The 26382-nt window shown below is 38.9% G+C and overlaps 2 protein-coding genes across 5 annotated transcripts in view; one reads left to right on the top strand and one right to left on the bottom strand.

Moving 5' to 3' along the window:
* Nf1 (neurofibromin 1) overlaps positions 1–26382 on the top strand; it is a 256323-nt gene that overhangs the window by 161616 nt on the left and 68325 nt on the right. The window contains exon 37 of one of the 4 annotated variants that reach the window (XM_052196156.1): positions 10540–11240. The exons of the other annotated variants lie outside the window; for them this stretch is intronic. Within the exon in view, the coding sequence (XP_052052116.1) occupies positions 10540–10786 (247 nt within the window). The 3' untranslated portion in view covers positions 10787–11240. Of the gene's footprint in view, positions 1–10539; positions 11241–26382 lie in introns of those variants that run through there. 4 annotated transcript variants of the gene reach the window in all.
* Positions 14468–16347, bottom strand: Omg (oligodendrocyte myelin glycoprotein). Its single transcript, XM_052196158.1, has one exon. It carries the CDS (start codon positions 16174–16176, stop codon positions 14854–14856), a length of 1323 nt encoding a protein of 440 aa, XP_052052118.1. The 5' UTR covers positions 16177–16347; the 3' UTR covers positions 14468–14853.

Here is a 26382-nt window from a genome sequence, read left to right as displayed (position 1 = left end):
AGAGGAAAGCATAAACCATACATTTCAGATCAAGTTGCTACTTCCAAGCAAAGTTGGCTTTACCAATGTAAAGCTGTAAGTTTGCTGTCTTATTTTGGCTTGTTGTGACTTGTTATTCATAACCAATGTAAACTCACTCAGTATTTTGTTAATATCATGAAAGCATATAGCCAGGGGTGATATATGCATAATTCATGTTCAGAATCAAAATTTGTCGGAATCATAAACACAGAAACAAATGTGGGAGCCGGGCGGTGGTGGCGCATGCCTTTAATCCCAGCACTTGGGAGGCAGAGGCAGGTGAATTTCTGAGTTCGAGGCCAGCCTGGTCTACAGAGTGAGTTCCAAGACAGTCGGGGCTACACAGAGAAACCCTGTCTTGAAAACAAAAACAAAACCAAAAAAACAGAAAACAAACAATGTGGGCTGAGTGGATCTGGGTTAGAGTGCAGTTCTTCCCTCCCATTGTTCCCTAGAAAATCAAAATGGACTCTGCTTGCCAGGGCCACATTAGCTGAGCTTTCCTGACCGCAACCTATACAGCGCAGAGTAGCTAGGCTGGAGACTTGGAATCAGAGGCAAGCCCTGACCTGGTATTGAAAAGATTGTCTCCTCTTTTTCATTCCTTTGTAGATGACAGTATTTCCATCTTTTGAGTTTTAAATAAAGTTAACATCATCTTACTAAACTAAGTCTTGTTGATTCTGCTTCAGAAGTTCATGCTGCGTCCCCATATTATAGACTCAATCCATAGCCCCACCCATTTTCACTTCTGCAATGTGAAGAACCAGGTAGTGAATGTAAGAACCTTTAGTAGCTTGCTAGTATTATTGTGCAGCAGCTATGTTGTGCTGTCCTCTAGTCTAGGCTGTTGCTTTAGTCTCTGCATCCTTGCACATTTCTTCCAGAATGTCCTATCTCTCTATAGCCATGGCTGTGTTCTTCCAGGTAGAACTTTTTGTTGTTGTTGTTGTTTGTTTGTTTGTTTTGGTTTTTTTGTTTTGTTTTTTTTTGTTTTGAGACAGGATTTCTCTCTGTAGCCCTGGCTGTCCTGGAACTTGCTCTGTAGACCAGGCTGGCCCGGAACTCAGAAATCCACCTGTCTTTGCTTCCCAAGTGCTGGGATTAAAGGTGTGCACCACCACCACCCGGCTAGAACGTTTTATGTACTCCTGTTGACTAAGATTTTATACATAAGGCATCCGTTTTTTAATTCTGAGGGTTTTGCCATGTTCTCATAGCTATCAATAGTATTATTTTCTCAAAACTTTTATTGACTTTTTTTTTTAAGGAAAATGTATGTGATACACGAAAAAACAGGAAACAAATGACTGAAAATAATGGTACACACATTTAATCTCAGCACTCTAGAGGCAAAGGCAGGGCAAGTAGATTTCTGGGAGTTCAAGTCCATCGTGGTCTGCATAATAAGCTCTAGGCCAGCCCAGGGCTACATAGTGAGATCTGTCTTTAAAAAATTAAAGTGTAGAACCGTTATATACCTACTTTATACCATCCAACACGCAGGTACCGTACTTGCAAACGGCATCTGATCGTAACCCTTCATCCTTAGAATCTCACATCCTTACTCATCCTGCTCATTTTGCTAATAAAATTGCTCAGCTAAAGCAATGCCAAAAGATGTTTGGTAAGGGGCTGCATGCTAGTTTGTCTGTCTTACTGGAAGTCTGTTTCCTAGTAAATGCTGTGAGCTTTGACAAATTATGGAAAGTATCAAGTCAGTTGTCAGGAGGACTCTAGAGCAATGGTTCTCAACCTGTGGGTCGTGGCTCTCTGGGGGAGATCACCTATCAGATGTCTTGTGTACATGCATGTATGTATATATGTGCATATTTGAAGTAGCAATGATGAAATAAGTTTATGGTTTGGGGTCACCCCAACATTTGGTACTGTATTGAAGGATCTCAGCATTAGGAAGGTTGACAGCCAGTGCCCTAGAGACTAGGCTAAGCAGCAGTCTGCCCATAGACTTAGAATGCCCAACACATATCCTGTATGTATATCCTCACCTCCGCTGAAGTGGTAATAAAGTAGTGTTAAAATGGTTTCCATTTGGTGTTCTTGTCATGGTAGAAGACGTGTTAGTCACCATGGTGAGTAGGAACATCTGTAAACGAATGTTCCATATTTGATACATGCCTCACCTTTTGCTCCACTTCTACAAACCACCCTTACCAGTGTCCTCTACCTGCCCTGGCAAACTTTAATCACAGCACTTGGGTGGCAGAGGCAAGCAGATTTCTGAGTTTGAGGCCAGCCTGGTCTACAGAGTGAGTTCCAGGACAGCCAGGGCTACACAGAGAAACCCTCTAGAACCCCCCCCCCCCCAAAAAAAAATTCAGCCTTTTAAAGTCCACAGTTTGATGGATTGTAGCATGTTCTGAGTTGTACTTTCATCACTGCTAGTCTTGTTGTTGTTGTTGTTGTTATTATTATTATTATAGAATAGAGTTTATTCAGGGCATGGGAAGGGAGGTGAGAGGGTAGTAGAGACAGAGAAACATACAGAGAGACAGTAGAGAAGAGAAGTAGAGGTCAACCATGAGCGTGTGTGGGAGGGGGAATGGGGAGAGAGGAGGAGCAGGAGGGAGAGGACGGAGGTAGAGCAGGAAGGCAAGAGAGCAAGAGCACTGCTAGTACTTTTAAAGAGTTCAGTCAGGCTGGAGAGATGGCTCAACAGTTAAGAGCTCTGACTGCTCTTCTGAGTTCAAATCCCAGCAACCACAGGGTGGCTTACAACCATCCTTAATGAGATCTGACACCCTCTTCTGGTGTGTCTGAAGACAGCTACAGTATACTTACATATAATAATAAATAAATCTTCTTTTCAAAAAAGGGTTTGATTGCCCCCAAATAAACCTTAAAGTCATTAGCAAGCACTCCCTTTCCCTGCACCTGACAGCTATTGATCTTCTTGTGCCTCTGTAGATTGCATATTGTAGATACATCATATAAGTGAATCTTACAGTATATGTTCCTTTGTGACTTCACACATACTTTCAAGGTTCCTCAGTGTTGTCATATATACATATGCCATACACACACACACACATTCACACACATTCACAGATATGTATACACACACACATATACACACTGCATTTCATTTTATATCTGCCCAATATTCCATTGTGTTATTATATCACAGTTTATCTTTCTGTTATCTGGTAGTGAATTTTTCTCCACGTTTTGGTCACTGTGCATGGTGCTGCTGTAAATAATTTTATGTGTTTTTGTAGGGTCTGTGTTTTCAGGTTTTGTGATATGTATCTAGAAGTGGAGTTGTTGAAGCATGGTAATCAAATGCTAACCTCTAAGGACTAACTTTTCTGAAGCACATATGCCACTGTACTGTGCTGTATAGTGAGTGCATAAGCATTCAAGGTTCTCTGCACCTGACAAATGCTCGCTGTTCTGTTTGTCTAGGCAAATTCTGAGAAATCCTTCCTCTAAACCACAATGGGTTCTATTATTATTTTACAATGACTGTGACAGAATATATTGTTATGTTTCTATGTTGAACGTTTAGTTCCTAGGTTTTACATATCCTTATATACCCAGAAAATCTAGTATAGAGATGGGATTTTATAGAGTACTTAAATAGACCTAGATTTTGTTTGTTGGGTTTTGTTTTTGATATAGGGATTTGCTTTATAACTCAGACTGACCTTGAACTAAGTAAGGATCCTGACTCTGTGAGTGCTAGAATTACAGATATGTGCCACTGAGCTTAATCTAACTTTTTGTTGTCGTGGTGCTGGTGGTTTGGTTTTTTTTTTTTGGTTGGCCAGTTTTTCAAGACAGGGTTTCTCTGTGTAGCCTTGACTGTTGTGGAACTTGCTCTGTAGTCCATGCTGACCTCGAACTCAGAGATCCACCTGCCGCTGCCTCCCTAGTCCTGGCATTAAAGGCATGCGCCACCGCTTCCTGGCTGGAGATCTATTTTTAATTACATGCGCACAGCACACACACACACACACACACACACTCATTGGTAGTATTTAAACTTGTCTAAAACATGAGTTCAAAGTCATCATGGTCAATTTATTTCGATCCCAAATCTTTAAAAAAAAAAAAAAAAAAAAAAAAAAAAAAAAAAAAGATGGGTGGGTGGAATTGAAGTTCTAAAGCAATCCAGAAGAGGTTTGGATTTTTTGTGATCCTTGGTTTGTAAAAACAGTAGCCATGCTATTCAGTTGCATTACTTTACAGAGATGCTTTAGTGGTCACTATATACAGACTGACCTGGCATTAGTGTTTATAATCCAGCTGCTGCTCTATAAAAATAGGTGATTGAATCTACTTTCTAATGCATCCAGTCCTTGAAAGTAAATAATCCTGAGAATATTTACAAAGTTTATTTAAAAATAAAGAGCAAGTATATGAGAATAAACACACCTTGGTAAATACTGTTCTCTACAAAAAGAGTCACCAGTAGAGACAATGTAATTCAAACTATGCTACCTTCAAACATAACAGTTTAGGGAAGGAGGAGGAGTGTTCTTAAAGTTTAAAGCACATTCTTTCAGTGTGTGATAGAAAAAAATACTTGACTTTTTGTTTTTTTTGGTTTAAGATGACAAAATACCAAGTTTAACACAGTTTTATTTATAGTGAGGTGTGTTCTTTTTTCATTGTAATTTAAAAATTGCTTCTTGCAGGTGTTGGTGGTGCAGGCCTTTAATCTCAGCACTCAGGAGGCAGAGGCAGGTGGATTTCTTGAGTTTGAAGCCAGTCTAGCCTATAGAGCTAGTTCCAGGACAGCCAGTCTAGGCTACACAAGAAACCCTGTCTCAAAAAACAAAAACAAAAAATTGAAAACTACCTCTTAAGCGGTTTTGTGAATCCAATTAAGAATTTATTGGATTAAGTAAAATCACTTACCATGGTTGCTTTGATGAACTATAGTTAAAATCCATTACAGATCATTTTATGATTTATATACAAAAATATTTTTCCTAGTTTCAAGTGACTCCTTAATTCTCGAGTTAATTTTAAAAAAAATCTTTGGCTTCACAGTGTGCATATAAGTTCATACTTAATAGCATATAGCTTTCTGGTACAATTTAAAGTCAGGACAAAGACTTAGACTCTTTTATGAAAGCAAGAGTGTTGGGTGTGGTGGCATAAACCATAATCTTGACATTGGGGGAAGCTGAGGCAGAGTCAGCGAATGAGTTCAAAGCCAGCATATATTATATAGAAGAGCCTTTCTTCCAAAACAACATAAAACAAGAAAAGATTTGATGTTATCTTATAGAAAAGGTATACCATGAGGAAATATTATCCCCTAAAGTTAGATGAAATTATTTTTAAACAATGACTTTACTTAATTGCCACTGGTATGAGGAAGTACACCTGAATATTGAGTGTCTACACAATAGAGTTGGTAAATGGCTGTGGCCATGTGCCAGATAGTCTTACGCTAGCTATATAACGTTCAGATATGTTAGTGGTCACTGAGGCTTTGGTTGACAAATAATAGCTTTCCCAGTGGTAATTGTGGTATATGGAATCTTTGTTTTCCCTTACTGGTGGTTCGGTGTCTCCTTCGCTCTACTTGATGAAAAGCCATTAAATCTGAGCTTATGTTCTGTTGAGGCAGGTATTTGAAAGTCATCCAAACTGTCTCATCTTTTGAAGTGTTCATTGTGTTGAAACTGTGACTATGGGCAACAAAATAGTGCAAAATAAAGAGTTGTATTTCCTGGTGTGATTGGTCTGAGGACCTGAGTTTGGATTCTCAGAGTGCAGAGTGGTAGGTAGCATTGGAGTACATCTGTAGTACTCAACACTCCTGTAGAAGGCTGGAAGGTGGGAGCAAGGAGGTCACTCCTGGGAGCTCACAGTCCAGTTAGGCTAGCATATGCCACAGACAGCAAGTGAAACTCTGCCTAAAACAATGTAGAAGTTGAGGACCAACATGTGAGGCTACCTAACCTCTGATTTCTATATAGATGTACACATATGTATACATGTGCTTTAAATTAAATCATGAGATAGACAATAAGTCAGCTCTTTGAAGTATAACTGTGAATGGGAAACTATATGCCCTTTTGGGGTTTGTTTTGTTTTGTTTTTTTGAGACAGGGTTTCTCTGTGTAGCCCTGGCTGTCCTAGAACTCACTCTGTAGACCAGGCTGGCCTAGAACTCAGAAATCCGACTGCCTCTGCCTCCCAAGTGCTGGGATCAAAGGTGTGTGCCACCACCACCCAGCTGAAACTATATGCCTTTATGAGTTCAATCATACTTCTTTCTGACCTCATTAGTGATCCAAGATTTCTTACACATTAAAAGGTATGTGTATAGATAGATGGCTCAGCAGTTACCAATATTTGCTATTCTTATAAAGGATCTAGGCTCAATTCTCAACACCTACATTGCAGCTCTCAGCTGTCTGTAACTCCCATTCCAAGGAGTCTAATGCCTCCTTCTGGTCTCATTACTCAGAATACATGTGGGACATACAGTATGGTGAACAAAATACATGCAGGCAAAACACTGTAAACATAAGGCGGAGTAAACTGTAATTAAAACACAAATGGTCAATGCATTTGACTTGTGTTCTTTCCTTATGTGTATATGTGTCTGTGCAGTTATGTACATGTATGCATGGACATGAAGAGGTCAGAGTTGGATGTTGTTTTTTTATTACTTTCTGCCTTATTTTTTGAAACATGATCTTTCTCTGGTTCTGAAGCTCACTGATTCAGCTAGACTGGCTGACTAGACAAGTCCCCAGGATCTTCCTGTTTCTGTCTCCTAGGACTAGTATCACAGCATGCTGCTATATCTAGCTTCTGACATAGGTGCTGGGAGTTCAAACTCAGATCTTTGTGCTTGCTCAGAAAGCACTTGACTGTCCGAACTGTCTTCCCAGACCCTGACTTATTCCTTAAAATACCTTTGTCTAATGTTTTAAACTACTTTTGAAATCAAAACACAGTCAGTTAGCAAGGCAACAGACTTTAAAATGGCAAAAGTTAATCTTGTTCTTTCTGTTAAACTATAGAGCACAGCTGAGCAATTCTGCTGTTTTGCTTTAAGGACCGGTTTGATTTCCATACTTGGTGAATAACCTCAACAAATCCAGAATCTCAAGCCATGGATTCCGATGAGGAAACATAGGTGCCTTACTCCTGCATTTTGCCACCCAGTTCTTCAACACATTTAGCAAATGAAAGGCAGTTGAGCCAAAATGGCATTTCTTAAAAGCTGAGCTTCTTAAAGACCTCACTTAACACTACAGTTTTTAGTGTGTGAAACAAATAAATCTGCTTAACACATTAACACACTGAGGTGGCACTAGCTTCCGCTCCCTGGCAGACTTGCGGTACTAAATTGTTCAGGAATTTTCAGAATTAATGATAATTAGCAGTTGTCTAATTTTTACACTTCCCTGAACTAGTTTTTTTGGATGGCAAATGATAGCCTCTCCAGAGCCTTCGTTCTGGTTTCAGTTTTCCTCTCAGCTGGCTGGTCCTGCTCAGTTGTCCAGGCTGCCATGGAGCTCCTAAGCAGTCTTCTAAGTACATTCCATTACACTTGACTTTGTTCATTCTTAACGTTTCTCTAATGTCCCTCAGGACTTTACTTTGACCTAAATGGAAGAACTATAGATTCTAGAGTAGACTCTGCATATCCTAAGTAGGTCATTAGTGCACTGATCACATCGTTGATCTAGTCTTGTTACTTAGGAATTCAGATAAAGATAGTTAATAATAGAAACTTAGGAGAAATAACATCAAAACTCAAATACAAAGGCTAAATAAGGTTGCCAATGTAAGAAGGGGGACATACAGCATTCCTAAAAGCCTGTTGACCAAAGAGAGCATGGTTAGTGAAGCAACGAAAGTCCAGTTTGCTCGGGCTCCAGCACGCTATTTGAGGATGTTGGCTTCTGATTCTTGGCCAAGTTACTACCGTCTAAAAGAATCAGGCCAGTATGTGAATGTGGCTGTTGTATTGTCTTCTCCAGCACTGATTTTATCCCATACATTTTTAAATTTGCTTGTTATTTTAAAGATTTTTAAGATCTTACATTTTATTTTTATTGTGTCTCTCAGTTATGTGGCTGGCCATATTCTCGTATTTATTAATTATCATATTTCCTTGTTGTAAACAGTCTGCTTGTGTCCTTTGCTCAGATAGCTACTGGAAAATTTTTATTATTTTTGATATTAACAATCTCCTTTATAGTATCTATTCTAATATTTTTATCAGGTTTAATGATTCAACATAAAGAATTCAGAATGTTTGTATTGACAAATTTTTTTAGCAATCTTTAGTACACTTTGTGGTGTGTATTACATGAATTGAATGTTAAATTGAAGTATCTCCCAGTTTTCTTATTTTTTAAAGTTTTATACTTAATAATTTTAATGTTTATAAATGTTTTGCCTGCATTTATATATGTGCACTACATGTGTGCCTGGTGCCTGAGGAGATCAGAAGAGGGTATCAGATCTCCTGAAAGTAGAGTTAAGGATAGTCGTGAGCCATCTTTAGGTCCTAGGAATTCAACTCAGGTTATTGGCAAGAGCAATGAGTGCTCTTAACCACTGATCCATCTCTCTAGGACATGTCTTCCAATTTCCCCAGCACTGTTCCACTGAATCTTTCCTCATCCTTTTGATCTTTGTTACTTTTTTCTCCTAAAATTAATAATGTTTAAGAAATGGTATATGCTAGGCACTATTTTAAATACTGTGTCATCTTATTTTCTCCTTGTAGCTCTGCCTTGAGGCACAGAGCTAATTTTCTAATGTTACACAACTAATAAAAGCTTTTGTTGGCTGGGCATAAAAATATATGCTTGAAACCCCAAAGCTGAGTCAGGAAGATTGGGAGTTTGAGACCAGCTTAGGCTGCAGAGTGAGACCCATCTTAAAACATATGTGTATAGGTCAGCAAGATGGCTCAGTGGTTGAAGGTGCTCACTCTCAGTCCTGATGACCTGAGTTTGCTCTTCCATCGAAGACTGACTGTGTAAGTTCCCTGACCCCCACACACATGCACTATATGATCCACACACTAACACTCACCCTCTCTTCTTCCTCATTTCCTTTCTCCTTCCCCATTTTCCCCCTCTTTCTCTCAATAAATAAAATGTAGTTAAAAAATATTTTAGGTACACACATGCCAAACCCACCCATACAGAAAAAGAAGGTGTGGATTCTTTCTCATGTACTCTGTACTAATTGTACTTTATCATTTCAGTATCAATGACTGTCTCGCTGTGCATCTGTGTGTTCGTTCATCTTCTGCTACTAAGATAGACTGTAGCTCCTTTTCTGTCTTTCTATGATTGATACCAGGATATATCTAGCATTTCTTCTGGTAGGGGTAGATTTTTTTACCTGTTTATTTTTTCAAATGACCTAAGTATTTTATGTCTTATTTTTAAAAGATTCTCATTGAAGTGTTTGTCAAAAAAAAAAAAAAATGCTTAATCGTGTGGTGGAGAGATGACTCAGTGGTTAAGAGCACTAACTGCTCTTCCAGAAGACCTGAGTTTAATTCCCAGCAACCACATGGTGGCTCACAGCTATCTGTAATGGGATCCGATGCCCTCTTCTGGTGTGTCTGAAGAGTGACAGTGTACTCATACATTAAATAAATAAATCTTTAAAAGAAATGCTTAATCATCATACACTGTCAATAACTGCAGTTTTATGGCAACTAATCAAGCTGTATGTCCTTTACAGCCTTTGGCATGCCCAGATACTAGCTAAGTCTGGTTGAGTGAATGAATAAATTGGGAGATCTGAACTTATTACCTCACATTAATGTTTTCTACATTCACCCATTTCTGTGTGGAAAGTACTTCTTTGGCATTATAATTTTTCTTCATAGTTTTCTAATTATTTTGACCAACATATGAAGAAGTCACTTACGTTTCTACATTTATTTCATTAGTTTTTTTTTTTTTTTTAATTTAAAGGTATGTTTCTGAATGTGTTCCCAAGGTATCTTTTCAATAAGCAATTGCTTTATCTTGGGGGGGGATGTTGTTTTTGTTTTTTGTTTTTTGTTTCTTCAAGACAGGGTTTCTCTGTATAGTCCTGGCTGTCCTGGAACTCACTCTGTAGACAAGGCAGGCCTCGAACTCAGAAATTCACCTGCCTCTGCCTCCCAAGTGCTGGGATCAAAGGTGTCTGCCACTACTGCCCAGTGCTTTATCTGTTAATAAATTTAGTAGCCAGGCAGTGGTGGCACACTCCTTTAATCCCAATAATCAGGAGGCAGAGGCAGGCAGATCTCTACAGGCTTGTCTACAGAGTGAGTTCCAAGACAGTGAGAGCTAATCAGAGAAACCCTGTCTGGAAAGACAAAACAAAAAGAATAAGTTTTTAGTTTCTTATTTAACTAAATTATTATCTGTTTGTGTGTTCTAGAATATCCAAATGATGGGATTTTTTTATTTAAATGTGCTATTTTTCTTTTTTTGCTTTACCCCTTTGTCTCTGTCTGTCTGTCTGTCTATCTCTCTCTCTCTCTCTCTTTCTCTCTCTTAGATTTTTGTGTATGACTGTTTTGCCTCTAGGTATGTATGCTTACCACACATGTGTCGGTTGTCCGCAGAGTTCAGAAGAAGATTTCAGGTCTCCTGGAACTGTAGTTAGGAATGTGAGCCACTGGGACTGGAGAGATGGCTCAGCGGGTAAGACCACTGACTGCTCTTCTGAAGGTCCTGAGTTTAAATCCCAGCACCCAAATGGTAGTTCACAACCACCCCTAAAAAGATCTGATGCCCTCTTCTGATGTGTCTTAAGACAGACAGCTACAGTGTACTTACGTATAATAAATAAATCTTTAAAAAAAAAAAAAAGATTGTGAGCCACTTTATTGGTGCTGTGATCTAAACCTAGCCTCTATGCAAGAGAATCAAGTTCTCTTAACTACTGGGACATCTCTCCAGCCCGTGTGTGTGTGTGTGTGTGTGTGTGTGTGTACATATGTGGAGGCCAGAGGTGTGTGTGTGTGTGTGTGTGTGTGTGTGTGTGTACATATGTGGAGGCCAGAAGACAATTATATGAAATTTTTTCTACCCTTGCATAGGTTCCAAGGATCAAACCTAGGTCTCCAGGCTTGCACACTAAGTAAGCCTTGTTACCCATTGAATCATTCTCTCCCTAGCTGCCAAGTACTGTTTTACAGGGTGGCTAAAAGTGTGAACTCTCTCTTGTGCAGGTGAGATTTGCAGTTGCTTATCCTCTTCAGGGGGCTTTCATGATGCTCTAGTCTTGTGCCAGTTTTACCAAAATGGATAGACATGGTTAGTGCCAAGTAAATATTTTTTTTCTCCATTCAAAATGAAACCAATCATATAAAAATTTTGTTTTTCTCAGTATGATGTAAGTTGGTGGTTTACTGTTCATTGATAATATTCTTTAACTAGTTCTTAATTTTTTTTTATTGAGACAGGGTCTCTCTATATAACCCTGTCTGTCCTGGAACTTAGTATGTAGACCAAGGCAGCCTTGAACTCACAAGGATCCATCCACCTGCCTCTCTCTGCCTTCCAAGTGCTGTATTAAAGGTATGCACTACCACACCTGGCTTTTAAATTTTTGAATACATATTTTCTAAAGTATAATCTTACAAGGATTTTAGGTCTCTCTTCTCTCACTTTTTTGCTATCCATTAAAGGAATTTGCTGTTGATTCATGGTATCACTATAGAAGATGATTTAATAACATACATTAATGGCCAAGACACAGCGAAAGCTTTACGGGGATTATGCCATTTAATTCTCCAAGGAGAAAATTAAACAGTATTCTGTCAACCCATTTCCTAGATGAGGAGACTGGATTAGAGCAGTAACGCATTTTGTTGATTGAATAGCTAAGAAGTAACAGAGGTAAATTATTTACCCAGCAGAACAAAGCCTCAGGGGTGTGTGTACATACTAATACAGAATAGAGACTCCTCAACTTGGGATGGATTTATAGCTCAATAAAAATCTTCATTAGTTGATGATATTCTAAATTGAAAATGTATTTAATACACCTCACCTGTTTTATATGTACTTAAAACCCTTAAATGACTGTATAATTGGCCAAGACATTTAACAAAAAAACTGTCATAAGTCACCTTACATGCTAACATATACCTATACTTGTTTATATGTATGTGTCTATGGAAGAGAGACTGAGAAGGGACACAGGTAAGGTGTTTGAGGGTTAATAATGCAGTAACATTTAGAGATGAGTCCTTTTTGATTAATAATGATGCAAATATAAGTTCTGTAGAAGGTAAGATTATCTAATTACTTTAAGACTGGGTACTTCTTCCTAAGGACATGATCAATGTAATTGACAGATGTTGTACTTGTAAATTTATCAAGCTTTTCTTCTGCATTTTGCAGACATGTTAGCCAGGATGATTTAATCCATGGGTACTGCAAACACTATAATCCATAATTATACTTTCTTGTTATTGTTTCCATTGGAATTCTAAGATACTAAGCTTTTGGTAGCCATAACTTCGAAGTCAGATGTAAACAATCTGGTTTTGTGAAACTCAGCATTTCTGTTTAAAAAGAGGAAGAAATCAACTCATGTTGTGAAGTGGGCACTGTAAAAGCAGTTCGTTTCTGTCCGGGCTAGTGACGCTATTAGATCATTTTGGAAAGGAGAATGGATACCATGCACATTTGAAGAGGTAATACATTTTAAAATATCTTAGGTACTTTTTTCATGGTAAGATTGCTTAATACAGTGAGAGGTTTATAGAGACAGAAAAACACTCAAAACTACTATAGAGACAGTACAAGAACAGGTTTTTATTGAAATATAACTAAGTTTTCGTGAGTTTAGTCCTTTTTAAAAAGAGAAAAAAGTTTAGGACAGGCATGGTAGTACTTGCCTTCAGTCTCAGCACTTGGAGGCAGAGGTAGGGAAGTAGGTATGGAGAGGAGTTTGGCAAAATGTTAACTTTCTGGGTGGAAATGTTTTACATGACTGAGAAGATGGCTCATTGGGTAAGAATCCTTGCTCTTCAAGCATGAGAATTGGAGTTGGAGTCCCTAGCATCCGTGTTTAAAAAAAAAAAATGAGGCATGGATGCATGTGCCATACCCCCAGCATTGGGATTGGGGTGGGAACAGACAGGTCCAAGAGCTCACAGCTCACCTAGCTTAGCCAAAACAGTAAGCTTTCAGTTCAGTGAGAAACCATGTTCTCAGAGCAGTAAAGCAAAGAGCAATGGAGAAATACAACAGATGCGCCCAATCTTACGTGCATACATCCAGTCTTACATGTGCACATCCCACACATACACAAGGCAGGGCAAGAGGCAGCTGAGCTTTTTTAAAAATTTTTAGGAAAAAACACAACTTACTTCTCCACTCTCCCCAAATTTCGAAATGCATGAAGTTAGATTCTTTTTTTGTATCTGACAAAAATGAGTGCCTCCTTGGTAGCTCACAGCCTTTGGATATGCTAGTTCACACATCATTCAGTTAAAGCTTCTTGTGTTGATTGCTAATTCATAATGTGAAGTACTTTTTTTTATATGTTGTCCAAAATTCTTGATACTTTATTTTAACTGGAGCCCAGTTCAGTTGACTTGGAGTGTCTAATCTGTCCCCTGCCCAGTGTCATTGTCAGTCTACTTTATTAGAACATCCATGGTTGTAGGGCTGAAGGAATACCGCCCACTCCTCACTTCTCTCCATCCCGCAAGCTCCCTCAGAGCAACCCGAACTCTTAGACTCCATGGTTTTAACCACAAGCTAAACTCATTTTAAATTTGGTAGATCAAATTACAATTTTGGTTTTATAAAATATAAATTTCTCCTACAATAGTAAGAGTAACATTTTAACTCTGTCAATATTGAATTTTGATTAATGAATGATCAATTATCAATTAAATCTACAAGAAAACTCTTTAACTAGGCCTTAAATGGAAACTTTTTATTCTTTTGTTTTTAAATGCTTTTATTAAATGCAAATCAAAGTTAAATTTTCCTTGTTAAAATGCTAAGTGTCTCCTAGCCTTTTGAAGAGCAGTTGTATATAATCTACAAAGTGGCCAGAGTTCCTCAGAAGCAGGACAGCATTTAGATTGAAAACAGTTCTGGCTTGTGTGTAAAACAATGATGTGGTGTGAGCATTTATTTACAGAGTGACAGCCTTGATCTCACTTAAGTGGCCAAATCCTTGAGTGGCCCACGTTTCATTCACCTTAAAAGCTTCATCTTCCCTAGAACAAAAGCTATTAGTTCAGGGCCGGGAGTGGTGGCGCACACCTGTAATCCCAGCACTTGTGAGGCAGAGGCAGGAGGACTTTCGAGTTCGAGGCCAGCCTGGTCTACAGATGAGTTCCAGGACAGCCAGGACCACACAGAGAAACCCTGTCTCAAAAACCAAAAAAAAAAAAAAAAAAAAAAAAAAGCTATTAGTTCATCTTGAATCTGCTATGTGGTGGTGGTTATGATAATGTATAGAGACCACGTGACACAGCCAGGATCATAGGCCTTTTATTTTGTCCCAGACATTTGACAGTGTAAACATACATAAAATACATATTAAAGTTTAAATGCTCTTTATAGTTTGTGCAATAAGTTGAAGCTTTCAAAAGGAAACATTTCATTAAAAAAAAAAGTCATTAGTTTTACTTAAGACAGGAAAATAGCAGCAAGTACCAAGACATTGTGCACTTCTTTTAATTAAGACAAGTTACTTCATTTACATCAAAGTCAGAAATACAAGACTGGATTTCTTGAATACATAATATAGCTCGAATCACTGGTTAAGATAGGGGCATATCTTCCCAACTGTACATCAGGGAGGAAGGTTCTCTTTTGTTTCCGAAACCGCAAACCCTCAGCCTGCCAACATGACCACAGCATTGAGCATTAGAAGGAGTGAGGTGTTGACTTGCCAAGCGCTAGCCGCGGAAGGTGGCTGAGTCTTTACGTTTGCAGTTGTTTCTTCCCTCCGTAAGTTAAGGGTTGTGCTTTGTTGAGGCATTTCAGAGAAATTATTTGGCATGCCACTAGTTATACTGAGGGTCACAGGTGTGGGGGATGATTTTGTTGCACTGGTGAAGCTTGCATTTGAACTCATTCCATCCTGGAGGTGAATAGTTAGAGTTGCAGCTGCTGCTTCATGTGAATTGGTCATTTCTGTGGGTGTGTCTTCCTGGTAGGGCACCAAAGCCCTATCAATGCTACTAAAAGTGGTGTCTGTGCTTGGGGTGACACCAAATGTGGTTTCCTTTCCTCGATATTGTTTGGGTATTTTGGTCACTTTGGGTTGAGTTACCATACTCAGAGAGGTGATAGTGTCCACTGTCTGCATCTCACTCACAGTAAATAAGCTTGAAGTAAATCCGGGAGGTGTGGGGTACATGCTCTGTTCCTTCAGAGAAGATACTTGCTTAGAACAAGGAGTCCCTATCACATGGGCTTTTGTTTCCATCATCCACTTTAATAAGTAAGTAATGTTTTGTTTATGGTCACATGACCACCTGTTATTATGAAGAGTTATCTCTTGTAGCTGCAAGAGCTGGTCAAAAGACTGGTCTGGAATGAATGTGAATTTATTGTTGTGCAGGTAAAGATGTGTGAGATTTGTCAGGTTTATTAATGTCCCTGGAAGGATTTGTGTCAGTGAATTATTAGACAGGTCCACAATATGTAGTTTGGAAGGCATGTTGGTTGGAACTGTCCAAAGTTTGTTACTGCTGAGATTAAGAACCTCAAGACTTCTTAGGGTATTTTTAATGAGAACAACCTTTTCCAACATATTCTTAGAAACATCCAGGTATTTAAGATTCCACTGGTAAGCAGTATCAGATTTGTCAAGAAGTTTAATATTGTTGTTAGCAGCAGACATGTTCCAGAGAGACCGAGGTAACTGAGCAGGCAGACTTTCAAGCCTGTTGCTTGAAATATCCAGGGTCCTCAGATTGGTATATGGGGTTAACTGGTTATGCAGATCAGTAAAGTGGTTATAAGACAGGTTTAAATGTATAATGTTCTCTTGCAGTCCAAGTGGTAATGTAGTCAAGTTTCTGCCTGAACAGTCCACATGCCTGTGCCTCTCTGTGCATAGACATTGGAGAGGACAAATGCATAAAATGCCAGGCGTGAGAAACAGAAGGATGAACAGGCAGGAAGACATTTTCAATATCTGATATTCCATCAAAGCCTGAAAACAAACAGATACATCCTTCTTTTAATATGCAAATTCACTCAGCATCTGCATGGGTCAGTTAGCATTCGGCAAAATTTTCAATAAACCTCCTTGTTGTTGAGTCCTTTTATAATTGTTCCAGTGATTAAACTAACAAAGCTGCCCTTCATTTATAGTCCAAATGCCTAATCCTTCAGTTGGGGCTATGTGGTGGGTGGGGGTGGGGGAACTGAGGGAGGAAAGGAGGGAGGGAGGGAGGGGGAGGGAGAGAGAGAGAGAAAGAGAGAGAGAGAGATGCTCTCCTACATTTTTTCTTTATTTTTACCCTTTAGTATATTCATCTTATTTATCTTCTTGGAGCCTTAATATGATAGAATGGCACTGCCTGCAAATGTTTTATAGTCTTAGGCTGTTACTATTTTTGATAATGTTTTCTTATTCAGAAAAAAATGGCTGTCATGTCTGTTTTTCTTAAATCTCTGCAGTATTTTAAGATACAATATGTTTGTAGTTTGATATATTAAAACAGTTAGATTAAAACAGTTTTTAAATTTCATCTTTTCACGGATAACTATATCCTGGCTTAAAAAAAAATGTTTTAATGAACTCGGAAAAATCAAGACCGATAGCATACCTTTAACTACACGTTTTAAAGTGATTTTTTTTCCTGTATATTTCAGAACCAATTCTAGAGGAAAAACAATATATGCATTTACAAAATGAGTGGACATTAAAATGAAAATCTCAGCAATTACTGCAGCAGATTTTGGTGCATGCACTTGTTATTGAAGATATTCATTCCTAACATTAGCTTGTAAAAATAGCCAAAGAAAAGAAAAAAAAATCCAAAATCTGTCTTTTACCAATTTAAATAACTGCTTACCATAATGTCGTCTTCAATATCAGAATCTCATTTTCTCTGGGAAACTTGAGGCTTAAAGGTCGTCTTGTTGTGGGAGTCGGAAGGGTTCCTGGCTGTGGGCTGCGCCTGCCTGCTCAGCTGCATTGTGTTGCTGTGAGCCGAAGCTCTGCAACCACCTGATCAGCCCCACATCGGAGGACTGCAGCGCTGTCATTGGTGCTGACTCAAATTTATTGCAAGAGGTGCATACGCAACCAAGTGGACTTTTTTTTTTTAATTTACAGCTCTGAGAGTGCCTTACACAGATAGCTTCATCTCTCTGTCGGGATAGTACGTCATGCAGGTTAGGGCCAGCCGTTACTTCTTTCTGTGTGTCTCTCTGGGCTTGGGTTGCATTTTTAACATTTGCTTCTGTAATTTTTCTTAAAGCCTCTGCATTCTTTCTATGTGTTGAAAAATGTTCTTTGTGAATTGATTTCCAGGATATTCATTGAACTACTTTTAATCTCTGCATTTTTATGTTCTTTTCAAAAACAGTTCAATTGTCACATAACCTTTTTATGTCATGATAAAAATCTTAATTTTTTTATGTCTTCCTCCATCATGGTTATTATTATATTTAATTAGCTTTTCAAATTTATCAGTCACTTACATGTTTCATCTTACCTTTAAGGAAGCGCAGGAACACTTCAGGATGATTACTTTGTTTTTGCCTTCCTGATACAAAAGACCATTTGATTAATGCTGCACTCAGGCCTGCTGCGTTGTTGTCACGGTCCCCTTCCCCAGCACATGCACACAGTCCTGCCTTAGTGCGGGTGATCCACATACAGGACAAGCTGCATGTAAAACAAGGATGCTGGACTTAAAACAACCACAGCCTAAAACAGGTTTCACTGTGTGTTCCTGGCTGGCCTGGAACTCACAGAGATCTTCCTGCTTCTGTGTCTCAGCGCTAGGATTAAAGATATGCACTACCAGATCTGGTAGATACTAGATGTTTTGTTTCCTCTTTACCAGTGTTTGACTTTTAATTATTAGTCAAGTGGTAAAATAATTGTTCACATTTTATGTATTTGAGTTAGATGGAGTTGTTTGTTTTTGTTTTCTTCCATGAAACTTGCTTTGGATGGTATAGATAAGAGTATTGCTTTCTCCAGAGGTATTGTTGGGGCTGAACAAAAGATCATTAATTTTCTTTTATGAAGAACAGTATCAAAGCCTGAGTGTCAGCACACATCGTTAATCCTAGCATTTAGGAGGTGGAAGTAAGAAGGCTAGAAATTGAAGCCCAGCCTTGAGTACATAGCAAGTTCAAGGCCACCCTAGAATAGATGAGACCCTGTCTCAAAATATAAAATAAAATGCTGGGAATGGTGGTACTCACCTTTAATCCCAGCACTCAGGTGACAGAAGCAGGGAAATCTCTGTGAATTTGAGGCCAGCCTGGTCTACAGTGAGTCCAAGACAGCCAGGTCCTATGTCAAAAAGACAAAATAAATATAACTTTTACTTTTTTTTTTTTATGTAGCCAGTGCCTGGCTACTTTCAATTATTTATTCAGTGTTTTATATTTATATGTAATCTTTCCCAGAAAGTTAAGATACTTAAAAAATATATGCAACAAACTGGGCAGTGGTGGCGTACGCCTTTAATTCCAGAGCTTGGGAGGCAGAGGCAGGCGGATTTCTGATTTCAAGACCAGCCTGGTCTACAAAGAGGGAGAGTTCCAAGACAGCCAGGGCTACACAGAGAAACCCTGTCTTGAAAAAAATCAAAGGGAAAAAAAAGATATATGCAACAATGTTTGTAAAAGATGAAAGTATAATCAGAATTTTTGTAAAATATGACTAGATTCATGATATCTTAAGTAGACTAATTATATAATCAGTTAAAACTCAAATCTAATTTACACACCACTTACCATAGGAAAGCAAAGGAGAAAATTAAGGTATATTAGTTAAGAAATTATCACCATATAAAAACCAGCAATTATTAGTATATTACATGTTAAGTAAATGCCTAGGTACTAAATATTTTGTGTCATCTCCTGCTAAATCTCATGAACTGTTGGTTTATGTGTATCTAAAAAGACTTGATTGTATTGAAATCTATAGCATATCTTCTTAGAAGACAGCTGTCTTGTAGGAGTCACCTTCTAAGTAAAACTAGTGTTCCTCGAAAAGGATCTACATCTAAGCAGTCTGCACCATTAGTGACTGTTATTGATTCAGGGGTTTTCTGACAGTTTCCTTTGAGTGTTCATTTGGACTTTAGATTTTGTGTATGGATTTCAGAATCTAGCCGTCAATCATGATTCCTGAAAATAATGTTCTTAGTACTACATTCAGCAGTATTGTTTTGGGGGTGAGAATGGTTTGCTTTTGACAGCTATCATTCCCTGTCAGCTCACATACCCACCAATACAGTTCAGGGATAGGACTAAGGATCAGTTTGCCTTAAAAATCTCTCTCTCTTTTTTTTCCCATACAATATTCTTTTTTTTTAATTCAATATATTTTTTATTTACATTTCAAATGATTTCCCCTTTTCTAGACCCCCATTCCCCGAAAGTCCCATCAGCCCCCTTCCCTCCCCCTGTTTTCCCACCCAACCCTTCCCACTTCCCTGTTCTGGTTTTGCCCTATACTGCTTCATTGAGTCTTTCCAGAACAAGGGGCCAGTCCTCCGTTCTTCTTTCTGCCATTATAGAAGTGAAATTACCTATGCGAATTACACTGTTAAGTACCTTCATTTGAAAGAAAAATTAATTAATTAATTGGTTCAAATTAATTTAAGCTTAGTTTATATTAGTGACTTTGCTGGCACTGTAACAAAATACCTGACAGAAGCAACTGCAGGAGGAGGAGTTACTTGTGGCAGGGAAGACATGGGCACTGCAGTAGCTTGGTTGCTGGCACAGGATCAGATCATATACAGATCAGATGAGGAGCCAAGCTATAATCCTCCGAGCCCACCCCTGGTGGCCTTAGGACCACCACCTCTTGCTCCAAGGATTTAATAACCTCTCCCCTCAGCACTGCCAACAGCAGACCAAATGTCCAGGCACATTAGAATTGGATTCTGCTGTGCATATAATGTTTTCCATTTCACATTTATTTTGTATTAAAGATGACTGTGTGTACTCAAAAAGAAAAAGAGGTTGTCATTCAGTGTATTTCAAATGCAGCAATTATAATGCTGTTAAAGGCTCTGAGAAAATTAAATACTATATTATGTTTTTTGGGGGGTTTGTTTGGTTTTTGAGGCAGGTCCTGTAGACCAGGCTGACCTCAAACTCAAGAGATCTATGTGCCTCTGCCTCCCAAGTGCTGACACTAAAGGCATGAGCTACCATACTTGGCAAGAAGAATATTTTTTAAAAGACAATTATTTGTTACAAGTTATCTTAGATGCTGTACAGAAGCATTAATTATAATTTAGATAAGTTCACCAACTTCACAAATTATATCTGTTTAGGCAACTAGTTTAGATTAAGGATTAAACAAGTTGACGTATCTTTTGTATCCAAGGATATATTGCTCTAGCATTGTGACACAGCAAACCACCTGCTGTAGTAGCAGCCATAGGCATATGTATTTATGTACATGTATCTTTCTAAGCTTGGAAGTTGTTGCACAACAGTCAATTAGCAGGAAATACTTCTGTCTCAAGCGGTTTGGAAAAGGGATGCTCGAGGGTGGATAGGTGAGTGAGTGTGTAGCTGTAAATACAACCTAAATTATGTATTTATGTACCATCTCATTTTAGCCAACAACTCCAGTTGACCTACATTCTTTTTTTAATCAATTTGCTTTGTAAAAATTTGTTTATTTTTTATTTCATATGCACTGATGTTTTCCTTGCATATATGTCTGCATGAAGGTGTCAGATTCTCTGAAACTGGAGTTACAGACAGTTGTAATCTGCCATGTGGTTGCTGGGAATTGAATCCTGGTCCTGGAAGAGCAGCCAGTGCTCTTAACTCCTGAGCCATCTCTTCAGCCACCATTATTCTTGATATCATCAAATTGATTGTTCCTGTAATTAATTGTGAACCAAAGTACTGTCATTGATTCAGGTTCTGTATCCCTATTTTAGATTATTTTTATTACTGTACATGTGTGAATTTGTTAGCTGCATGTATTTCTGTGTAATACATGTGTGACTACTGCTAGCTAAAGTCTGAAGATCGCATTAAATCCCCTGGGACTGTAGATACAAAAGGTTCTAAGATGTCATGTGTGCACTGGGAGTCAAACCTAGGAACTCAGGTCTCTTGGAAGAGCAATAAATATTCCCAACCACTGAGCCATCTCTCCACCCTCAGCATCCCTTTTCTAAAATGCTTGAGACCAGAATTATTTCCAAACTTGGAATTATTAAGATACATTTACAGATCCATGCACATACATGCCTATTGCGAACATACTTTGGGTGAAGATCTGAACTCCCCCAAATTTTTGAGCACTCAGAAGAATTTAGATTTTAGATTAGGATTGCATAGTCTTTAACACAGTTACCTTTTGACTGAATTTCCCATTGAAAACAACATAGTAATAAGAATATGAGCTAAAGTGTTGTTAAAGCATAGAAGAACTAACAGAACAGAACTGTGTCAACATTCAAGTCACTTTACCGTCTTTAACAATTTTTTTTTACTTTATTCTCAACTTTTGCCTTTTCATTTGTTTAATTAATTAATTTATTTATATATAACTCCAGATTTTATTCCCCTCCCAATCCACATCCCATACCTCCTCCCTGGCCCCCTGTGTCCACGTGGATGTCCCCACCCCCACATCCACACCACCAGACATTTAAACTCCCTGGGGCCTCCAGTCTCTTGAAGGTTAGGTGCATCTTCTCTGACTAAACCCAGACCTGGCAGTCCTCTGCTGAAAATGTGTTGGAGGCCTCATATTAACTGGTGTCTGCTGTCTGGTTGGTGGTCTAGTGTCTGAGAGATCTCAGGGGTCCAGGTTAATTAAGACTGCTGCTCCTCCTATAGGGTTGCCCTCATCCTCAGATTCTTCCCTGAATTCAAACATAAGGGTCAGCAACTTCTGTCCATTGGTTGGGTGCATCTGACTCTCAGCTGTTTGTTGGGTCTTTCAGAAGGCAGTCATGCTAGGTTCCTTTTTGTGAGTGCTCCATAGCCTCAGTAATAATGTCAGGCCTTGGGGCCTCCCCTTGAGCTGGATTCCACTTTGGGCGTGTCACTGGGACCTTCTTTTCCTCAGGTACCTCTCCATTTCCATCCCTGCAGTTCTTTCAGACAGGAACAATTCTGGGTTAGAGTATTGACTGTGAGATGGCAACCCATCCCTCACTTAATGCCCAGTCTCTATGCTGGAGGTGGGCTCTACAAGTTCCCTCTTCCCAATGTAGGGCATTTCATCTAAGGTTCCTCCCTTCGAGTCTTGAGAGTCTCTCACCTCTTAGGTCTCTGGTACATTCTGGAGGGTCCCTCCAACCTCTTACCTCCGAGGTTGCCTATTTCCATTTTATCTGTTGGCCCTCAGGGCTTCAGTCCTTTTCTCTTACCCAGTACCAGATCATGTTCCCCTCTTCCCCGCCCCCATCCCCTTTTCCTCCACGGTCCCTCCCTCCCTTGATTCTTGTGGTTGCTTTCTTCTCCCTCCCAAGTGGGACTGAGGCATCCTCACCTGGGCCCTACATCTTGTTGATCTTTTTGAGTTCTGTGGACTATATCTTGGGTATTATGTACTTTTATTTTTTTAGCTAATATCCACTTATTAGTGAGTATATACCATGCATGTCTTTTTGGATCTGAATTACCTCATTCAGGATGATAATTGGTTCCTTAAAAATTTGTAAATAGATCTACCTGAAGACCCATCCATACCACTCTTGGGAATATACCCAAAGCTGCCCCACCGTGCCACAGGGGCACGTGTTCCAGTATGTTCACAGCAGCCTTGGTTGTAATAGCCAGAAGCTGGAAACAACCCAGATGTCCTGAATTCTTTACTAATTTTTACTTCAGCTCATATTCTTATTACTATGTTGTTGTCAACGGGAAATTCAGGAATGGATACAAAAAATGTGGTACATTTACACAATGGAATACTACTCAGCTATTAAGAACGAGGATATCCTGAGTTTTTCAGGCAAATAGATAGAACTAGACAATGCCTTTTTATTTTAAAAAACTGTGTGTCTGTGTCTCTGTGTGTGAGATGTGAGTGCCATGGTGCACATGTGGAGATGAGAGCATCTTGGAAATGGGTTTTCTCCTTCCTCCATGTACATGAGTCCCTGATACCAAATTCATCATCAGGTTTGGCACAAGTGCTTTTATCTACTAAGCCAGCTTTTCCCCTTCAACCTCTCTAGAATGTTCCTGATTTATCTACTTGCTTTCTTGGAATGTTTGAAGCTGTTTTTATATCCCTGTTTTTCCCACAGTGTTCCTAACAACATTGACCTAACTGCTTATTGGTCTTATCAAAGAGCAGTCTGACAGTCTTTGATACACATGGACACAAGGACAGTCACATGAACACAGCTTGGTGGTAGACAGCTGGGCCAGTTGTGATTCTGGGATATCTTTCATTGAGGAGGGACAGTCAATTTTGCACCCAGAATTATTTGAAGTCATTCATTTCTGTTTGTCATAAACATGGCGTAATGTTGTTTATTTTTTTCAGCTGCTTTTCAGTTTTTGTGGTTGTTTAGTCAGAATGCTGTAACTGTGTATAAAGAGGACTTGTACTACTCTAGTTTGACCCCCTCCAGTCTATTTTTTTGCTCCTGTTGATGTGGAGAAGAACTATTTTCAATTCATTTGCTTATAGTTGCATCTTAATGGTATTTCTTTAAAAAAAAACAGATTAAAATATGTATGTATATGTTATATATTTTTGTCTTCTCATGTAAAAATTTGTGTGATGTATTGTTCTATATCTCATTTGGTTTTTCTTACTAATTCAATTTATTAACTCTTATTTCAAGAGACATGTATTTGTCTCATTCATTCCTTGATACCTTCGGGAATATGCCTTAGTTTATCTGATCAGTCTTGTCCTGGAAGGCCTCTGAGTTGTTTCCATACTTCCATTATTGCCAATAATGACATGCTGTGACCCTTGTGCTTGAAGAGTTTCATATTTCACTGGAATGTTTGAAGTAACTTTTTTTTAAAGGATTTTTTTCCTTGTCTTTTTATGACAGGGTTTCTCTGTGTAGCCCTGGATGCTCTGGAACTCATTCTGTAGATCAGGCTAGCCTTGAACTCAGAGACTCACCTGCCTCTGGCTCTGAGTGCTGTGATAGAGGTGTCTGCCACCATTCTGGCCTTTATGTATATTTTCAAGAACAATCTACGTATATTTTTTTCTTCTCTGGATGTGTTTGTATTTTATAAATCTTTTTTACTGTCCATTGTCCATTTCTATTGTCCGTCTTTTAAAAGGTTTCTTAATATTTATAGGTATTACTACTTTGTCTTTATTTAACTTACAATTTTTCAATTGTCTTATGTTTGTCTTTTGACTTTTTAATGCTGAGTTATATTTTGGTTTTGACATTTCAAAATTTTCTCTTTTCTTTTTGTTGCTTCTAGACATTGAGCCTCCGCTGGGAAGATGTCTGCCCATGTTCAGAGTGTAAAGGGATTGGGCAGCATCTTCTCGTGTTGTGCCGACTTTGCTGTCTGTTCAGATCTGTAGCATGACATGTGGGTCCAGTTTTCTTTTCTCAAATCTCTATTCAGGCTGGGCGGTGGTGGCGCACACCTGTAATCCCAGCACTCTGGGAGGTAGAGGCAGGAGGATTTCTGAGTTTGAGGCCAGCCTGGTCTACAGAGTGAGTTCCAGGACAGCCAGGGCTACACAGAGAAACTCAGTCTCGGAAAAAAAGAAAAAAACAAATCTAACCCCACCCCCCAAAAAAAAGGTATTTTAAAGGCTGCACCTTTAATCACAGAGATTGGAAGACAGAGGCAGGTGTATCTCTGTGAGTTTGAGGACAGCTTGGTCTATATAGAGAGTTCCAGGATAGCCATGGCTCAGAAAACACAAACAACAATAATAATAAATTTACATTTATATATAATAATTGTTGTTTATTAATAATTATATACTATAATAATAGTATATAGTAGTAGCAGTAGTAGTAAAACTCCACTGTCCAAGAACCTTCTTGTTTTTATCCTACATGGGATTTTTAGTATTTGAACATTAATGTTACAAATAAATACTATAATCTATCCTAAAAAGTCCCAAAATCTGTGCTCTAAGTAACTGTCCTTTCTTGGACTTGTAATAATAAGAAGAAGAGAAGGATGTGCTTGTTGGGCAGATGAGCATTTCTGCAGCCCATTGAGGTCTGCACAAAGTAGGCAATTCCCACTGACCCTCCACCTTAACAAATGTTGTACCCACTTTTATTATGAGTACCTCATACTCAACAATCTTCAGGTGATTATTAAATTTCTCCATTTAAAAGAGGTGGTTGGGGCAGCAGAGATGGCTCAGTGGTTTAGCGAACTTGCTGCTGTGCTAGAAGACACAAATTCAGTTCCCAGCACCCATATTGGACTGTAGCTCAGAATATCCTTTGACCAGTTCCAGGGTGTCCGGTATCCTCCGTGGTCTCCACAGACACCCTCACACAAGCAGGTATCATGCGTGTGTGGGAAAGGACACACACATACAGCCCACCTCTATTTTTCTCTCCCATCCTCCATACCATCTGATTTTGTCTAGGTGCTTAGTTTATGTTTCCCTAACATTTTAGAAAAATGTCTACATTTTGGGGCCAGTGAGATGGGCTTAGAAGATAAAGGTGCTTGCTGTCAGGTCTAATGACTTAAGTTCTGAATTCTATCAATGGGGTGGAAGAAAAAAAATCAGTTCCCACAAGTCATCTTCTAACCTCCAAATACAGCCTATCTCCTTGCACCTCCATCCCCACACCCCAAACATTTGAAGAGGAGGAGGATGAGTAAGAGGAGGAAGATGAAAAAGAAAGGAGTTGCCATGGCTCAGTGGTTAAGAGCACATACTGCTTTCTCAGAGGGCGTGCATTCAGTTCCCAGTACTCACGCATGTGGCAGGCAGTTGGCAAATGTTAGTAATGCCATCAAGTTCCATAGGGTCCAATGTCATCTTCCGGCTTCCTCAAGCACCAGCCATATGTATGGGGCATATATATACATTCAGGCAAAACACTTACATACATAAAATGTTTAATTGTAAAGAAAAAAGAAAAGTGCATTTACAGAAAGTGCCCACTTTTTCAGGGTGACTGTCCCCACACAGCACTCAGGCTTCAGGTTTTAATACAGTTTGTATCTGTAGTAAAGCAAAAAAATGCAAATGTCTTTG

The sequence above is a fragment of the Apodemus sylvaticus genome, chromosome 10 (assembly GCF_947179515.1).
Source record: "Apodemus sylvaticus chromosome 10, mApoSyl1.1, whole genome shotgun sequence".
NCBI lineage: Eukaryota > Metazoa > Chordata > Mammalia > Rodentia > Muridae > Apodemus > Apodemus sylvaticus.
This window is presented reverse-complemented; position numbering and strand designations above follow the sequence as displayed.